This window comes from Rhododendron vialii, chromosome 1a (assembly GCF_030253575.1).
Source record: "Rhododendron vialii isolate Sample 1 chromosome 1a, ASM3025357v1".
Lineage (NCBI taxonomy): Eukaryota > Viridiplantae > Streptophyta > Magnoliopsida > Ericales > Ericaceae > Rhododendron > Rhododendron vialii.
In genome coordinates, this window is record NC_080557.1 from 6,872,592 (window position 1) to 6,879,498 (window position 6,907).

A 6,907-nucleotide genomic window follows, 5' to 3' on the forward strand; every position below is an offset into this window, starting at 1 on the left:
TAACTTAACCAGCTTCAGGAAGAATATGTTCTAAATTTATTTGTGATACGAGCCAATTTCAAATAAGTTTTAATCAAGTCCAATGCAAGCGTCAATCTAAAGTAATTTGAATTTTTTTTTATGGAATATATAATAAGCTGAACGAGACAAATAGTAATTAGTTCATACTTAACTTAAAATCTTTACAAGCTTCAAAAATATGTTTACAAATTGATTTGATTATGTAATTTAACAAATGAACACGGGTTCATATTCGAATAAAACTTGGTCGTTTAGCAATCCTGTGGGACGAGTAAATAGAAAACCCTATGGAATTTGGAGACGGAGCCAGAGGTCTGGTTTCTTTTTTACCCTCGAGGTTTCTAACAAATACAATTAAATCCTGAGGTTTAGAAACCACATCGCACCCCCTAAGATTTCCAATCTTGTTCGGTGTTACAAAATACCCCTCAAGTTGGTCAACCATTATGAATGAGTTGAGTTTTGTTCACCCTCCACTTAAGAGGGTGAACATTATCCTCTTTTCTATTGGTTGAAATGATGTAGATTTCACTACAAAGTGATGTCATGCTTACCAAAAAGTGTATTGTATAGTAAGCATGACATCACTTTGTGATGGGATCCACATCATTCCATCAATAAGAAGGAGGATAATGTTCATCATCTTTTAAGGAGAGTAAACAAAATTGCACTCATTATGAATAACGGAATATTTGACAGCAGCCATTAAACTAAAATTGATTTTTTACTCACAAACCTGGGGAAACATAAGGTGTTCTAATTTTCTCCGTTAGTCGCCTCTAAGTAATATTATTATTTTTGTAAATACATTATTTTTAATTAAATTTAAAAATTATAAATAAATATTTATTTTTTAAAAACTCTTAGAACCCCACCCTGACCACTGGATGGTCAAGGTAAAGTAATAAATGAACTTTTACTACCAAGGCTTGGGAGGGCTGATGATAGATTTAAGAGGTCGACGGTCCATAACTCTATTGGACCCTTAAGACCAGGTCCGTCCCATATCTCTCTGATGCAAGATGGGACCGGAAAGCCGATAGACGGTCGGGTTCCAATCATATTGGAGAAAAGCTCAAGCGATTTTCAGCCACAAAACCCTCAGAACTGAAAGAAATAGAGGATAAATCAGTCGATTGATCTGTTTGTCAATACTGGAGATACACAAACTCCAGTCCTAAACGTAACAGCAGATTTTCTTTACTCATTTTCGAACGAGTCCGTTACATCCCCACCCCACACCCCCCACCCCCCGAAAAGTAGACCGATAGGCTCGATAACCCTGGTTTGGTTTGCAGGAATCGAAGACCGATACGTCGAAGCTCAACGAAACACTATAGAATACATTTCGAAGTCTAAATCAATAGGCAACAACTCAAAAAATGTTAACAGATGAGAAGCAAACTCTAATCAATGTCCATGCATCACCCCAACGGTCACATATAACGGTAGTCACTTCTCCTGTTCACTGCTCAAACATCTAGTACCAAGAATGAAGAAAGAAGGAAAATCATTTTACAAGTCTAAGGGAAAAAAAAAGGGTCTCAACCTACAATTTATCAATAAGCAAGGACACACAACCTGGCAAGAGAGATAGAAAGAAAGAAAAGTAAGATACTAGTTACTAAATTGGGAATTCCATTTTCACAAGCGCGTTCGACACCTCTGCCGGCTCGCACATGAGCCAATCCTTGGCGCAAATGAGAGCCTCCACCGTCTCCGGTCGCAGAGAACACCGGTAGCCATCCATCTCTTTTCTCATCGTATCGAAGATCGAGTCGGGGCCCAGAGTACACACCGGGATCGTCAGGATATCCCTGGCCATCTTCGAGAGAGTCGGGTACTTGTTCTTGTTCAGCTTCCACCACCCCAAAACGTCAAACTCGTGGACGCGAGGCAGCAGAGACTCCTCCAGATATTGGTCCAACTCGGATCTAGACTGATGGCTCGTCGTCTCCATAATATACATGTCGAAGTCCGTTAGCCCTAGCTCGTCGTGCGAGAGGAGTGTCCTTGCTTGGGCCTCCTCATGCTTGGGAGTCCCGCCGTTTGCTTCTTCCATATAAGTAGGGGTCAGTGGCAGAGGAAGCGACACGGTCAGGTACTCGTGAAAGAGTTCATGGATTCCCTCATCGACAAGCCTCACATAGTTTGAAGCATCGTCACCGTAGATCTTCGTGAAACTAAATTCCACAAGCTTCATTTTGAACCTAGGATCCATGACCACCGCGATGGCCAAAACCAAACAACAATCCTTCCAGTACTTGTCGAATTTCTCTTGCATCGGTTTAGTAAGGTTGCTTATAAAGGGATCATCGCTCTGGACCCCGCGTGCTAGCTCCAGTTGAATCTTCCACACCTCGTGGAAAAAAACGTTGGTCGTCGAGATAGAGGGACCCGTTAGGATGGTCGCAGAATCAAAGAGCAGTTTCAAGTAAGTGCATAGAATCTCTACTTGCTTCCAGATCTCCGCAGATGGGGCTTCTATGTAACCCGAATCAGAGGCATCCAAGCAAGAGAACACTTCCTTCAATTCAGAAGCGGAAACCAACATCTCATACGACGTATTCCATCTTGTTTGGTCATCGAGAGCTAGGGTTTTCATGCTAGGAACTTGAAGCCGTTGCTTCAGCTCGTTGAATTTGTCCTCATGGGATTCAGATGTCTTCACGTACTTCACGCTGTCCCTAATCTTCCTAACGGTTTCATGAGCCGTTTTCAACGCTTCTACAGCTATACTGCTTAAAGTACGAGCAAGGCAACTACCGACCAATAATTGACCGTTCAGCATCAAAGAGTTCTTTAGCGAGAGTAAAGACCTAAGATTGCCAATTCCAGCCTCGCTCAAAGGTTGATTTATAGTGAGAGAGAATAACTTCCCCTCCATACTCCAATCCGAAAGGCACGCGGAAACAGCATGTCCAAAAGCAGAATCTGAATCAGGATACGGTTCCATCACGACGTTGAGAATCTTCCTATGCAACTTCCAATCAGTATCAATGAAGTGCCCGGTCAGAAACATGTAACCCGTGGTTTGACTTGAATTCCACAAATCTAAAGTAAGGCAAATTCGTCCTGGTATTCCCTCAATCAACTTCTGAAGACCTTGCTTTTCTCTTAAGTAGGTCGCCACGCAATCCCCTTGGACCGTACTGAAACTAACCATATCAAACCGCGGCTGAAGATTCTGGACGAAAGCGACGAATCCAGGGTGTTCAACCATGTGCAGGGGGTAGTCGTGCATGATGATCATCCTAGCTATCTCGTGGCGGCAACGGTCAGGATCAAACCCAACATAAGGCGAACCCGTGGTTCTGTATCGTCGTTTCGGCGTATTATTAACATCGCTCCATATTTCGTTCATCTTCGATGGTGCGCTGTGCGGAGCCATTGGAGTGTTCCCCTGGTTCCGCAGGACAACTGGACAAGAACCCTTGGCGATGTGACGTTTGAGGTGGCTCGTACCCGCTACTTTTGAACCAGTACTGTATGCGAACGATTGCTTACACTGCTTACAGCATGCCCTTCTGCATCCGGCCCCCACGTTTTCTATAGTGAAGTGTTCCCAAACTACGGACTTCTTTTTTCTCCGTTTGTTAGGCTGCGGCGTTTCTTCTTCAATATTGTTCTCTGGCTCCGGTGTTTCTGCAAGGGCCAGTTCATTATTTTCAATAGGGAATTCGTTGTTCTCAGCAAGGGTTGCCATCTTATAATCAGAAGCGAAGACCTTCTGCAAGCAGCAAAGCCAATTTGAAAGTGAATCAAGTCCTATGGTAAAAAGAGGATTTTGAAACCACATAGCACCGATATTATACGAAATCCAAAAGGTTGAAGAACATTTCGAGATGATAGTTCATTAACTTGACAAATATGTATTCCATATGAAGCCACAAAAACTACTGACGGAGTATGTAACATGCGATGAGGGAGTTGCTAGTCTACATCACTAGTTATACGATTAAAATGCAAACAACGATCGAAGAGACGGAAATTAAGTAAGAACTTCAAACCAAGTGACCATCTGCAACCACAAATGGCGCGTTCATCTTACAAGAGGTGAAACTGCAATTGAAGTTCTTCTTCTTCATCTTATTCCTTTTTTATGAGTAAATCGAATAGTAGAAGTAAATTACCACCGAAATAATCAGGAAAAGATTTTTATCCTGGAATGAGATGCAACAAAGTTCTCGTGCGGAAAAAATAGAAACGACTTATGGACACATAGGTGTCTTTTTGGAAGCGAAATCTGTTAACTTGGTACTCTGTATTACATACATATGGATCCTGGTTCAGGTTGCAGAGTGCTCAAATATACGGTTTTTCCAAACAGAAAGCATTTAAATTATAGTTTACCCTGTTTTACACATTAAACTCCTATCGAACTTAGAAGTACAAAGTTCAATGCAGAATACCCAATGCCAGAACACAACGATTCATTGAAAACAAACTGGACGGGACACAGCTGCGGGAAGAGCTATATAAATTAGTCTGAGGAGCGTACAAACTGGCCGGGAAAGTAGCATTGTATTAGTCTCGAATTAAGAGTCCCAATTTGGGTAAATGTATTTCACACACCGTTACTTTAAATAATTCCAATGAAAGGAGCTGCTATTTGCAAACACTTTTTACCAGTGCACATACCAAAATCACTTTCATTTTTTATACAGCAACATCTTTTTTGGCAAATTACCTTTCAAGGCTTTCATTGAAAGAAACCAACCAAAACAAAGATCACCACGAAAAATCAACAAGGATTATTTTACACTAATTACTATTTTATCCCTTCATAAAACTTGAAGTAAAAAAATCCAAAAATTGTATATACTCCGTCACCCCCAGCCGGAAAACTTCAATCGCCTCCATCCCAAGGCCCACCCTTTCCCAGGTTTCCCCACCACCGCTGGCCACCAACCCCCGCCCGCGGCTTCCTTCCTTTCCCACACCGCTGCCGGAAGCCGACCCGGGTCCCCCTCCGCCGTGAAATCTCCCACCTTCTCCCATCAACCCCACCCCGTCCGATCCAAACACTTCCCAGATAAGCTTCCGATCCATGGATATCTTCTTCTTGTGTTTTGGTCTGTGGGGTCTTGTCCAAACAACCTTGGATGGCCAGTGCCGGCCCAAGTCCATCATACACAAAACATAAAAAGACCCCAAAAAAAGCTATCTTTCTTTTTATTTATTTATTTATCTAGATCTGATACCACAGTTTATTTTACTATAGCATACATGGATTATGGATTATAGACTACTGCAAATGAGTGTTCCATTTAATAACCCTCAAAACTGCACAAACCTTTAGACTGTGTATGGCCCAATGACAAAAGCCCACTGACTTACAAAAGGACAAAATGGGTATTTTCCCCAATCTCCATCCATGGGCTCAAACATTTACAGGAAAAAAAAAAACACAAAAACAAAAGGTCCAAGGGTTCGATCAACACAGAGATAAGCCCAGAACAAATCTAAACACAAAACCATACCCCCAAAAGAAAAACCCAGAAAATATGTTAAATCAGAACGTAGAATAACTCAACAAAGCACAGAGTTCAGCAATCCATATTTACCGAATTAAAAACCCACAAAGAAAAATCAGATCTTTACATGAATGAAGTCAGGACGTACCCAGAAACAAGGGTTTGGGTCAAAATTAAGGCTTCTTACTTGCACAATCAGTGATTCTGAGAAAGACCCAGAAACAGTTGCTACAAACAGAGGCTCAAAGATCGATCTTCATCTCCTTCGCAGGTGCGCGAGATCTAGGGTTTCTCAGAGAGAGGAGAGAGAGAAAGCAGAGGAGAGAGGGAATTGGGCTTTGAACCCGATCAGTAATTGGCCCTTTGGGTCTTGGGCAGTGATTGGGACCTTTTTTAAGAGAGGTGGAATTAGAGAGAGAGAGAGAAAGAAAGTAAATTGGATTGGATTGGACCCTTGAGGTCCAGTTTGTTGTTGTGGTTGATGTGGTCATGTGGTGAAATAAAGAATCTGTCGGCTCGATACAATTGAAGACTGTGTGTGTAATGCGATGGACGGACCACAGCCCACCATCTAGGATTTTCTTTAGACTTTTAGAGAGAGAGAGGGTATAGCCCACAAGATGTGGTGGACTATTTATGGTGGGGGCCTACATGAGGAGAACCTTTTTTTAAATTCTAGTACTAGTATATGGAGTACAAATTTAGCCCAATGATGATGATATATTGGAATTTCAAAGTTAGGACCCCTTATTTTTTTTTTTGGCTTAGATCACTGAAAATTGGGACTTGGATTTGGAGTGTTTGGACTTTGGAGCACCGGGCAAACCTTTTGAGTTGGAGTGTTGGGACTTTTCATTGTCACTCTCCCCCACGGATCATGTGAATGTAGATAAAGAAATGAATGTCAACATCCTAGTTTATTTTTTTAAGGGAGCGTTTCCGTTAACTAGTAAGTTATAGACGACTTCTTATTATTCAAAAATGTCAAGTTGTTTTCATTAACTCATATATTGTAGATAACATATGGGTAGGTTAAAGAAAAAAATAGAGGGAAAAATGAAGAAGAAGAAGTTGTGGGTTAATTAGTGTTAACAATATGACAAAATATAATAACTTATAGTCAAAAGCTTTTAGTGAAAACGCCCCCTAAATACTACAGTAGTTTAGAGGGGTCGAGGGTGTGTATTGTGCGCTCGTTATGGGACTCACCTGGGGCCCATTATTTGATCTGAGCCATTCACTTTGTTCGTCTCGCAGAGTACATGGTACACATGAGATAGGTGAGCATTTAACTTACAATTTTGTAAAAAAAATCACCTGCAACTGTTCTTTACCTATGTCTTTTCGAAGAAAAATGCATTATGCATACATTGTTACTGATGTTCAATCAACCTGAATTTTTACTAGCG

At 41.3% G+C, this 6,907-nt stretch overlaps 1 protein-coding gene across 2 annotated transcripts; it reads right to left on the reverse strand.

Moving 5' to 3' along the window:
- Nucleotides 1-1,387: 1,387 nt before the first annotated feature.
- LOC131300315 (zinc finger BED domain-containing protein DAYSLEEPER-like) lies at nt 1,388-5,986 on the reverse strand. 2 transcript variants are annotated; one of them, XM_058326084.1, is made up of 2 exons: nt 5,686-5,986; nt 1,388-3,751 (listed from the first exon to the last, which is right to left on the reverse strand). In XM_058326084.1, the coding sequence occupies exon 2, from the start codon at nt 3,725-3,727 to the stop codon at nt 1,646-1,648; it is 2,082 nt and encodes a 693-aa protein (XP_058182067.1). In that variant the 5' UTR covers nt 3,728-3,751; nt 5,686-5,986; the 3' UTR covers nt 1,388-1,645. The 2 variants fall into 2 exon arrangements, with proteins under 2 accessions (XP_058182067.1, XP_058182077.1); XM_058326094.1 differs by having other exon boundaries at nt 5,647-5,986.
- Between the last annotated feature and the right edge of the window lie 921 nt (nt 5,987-6,907).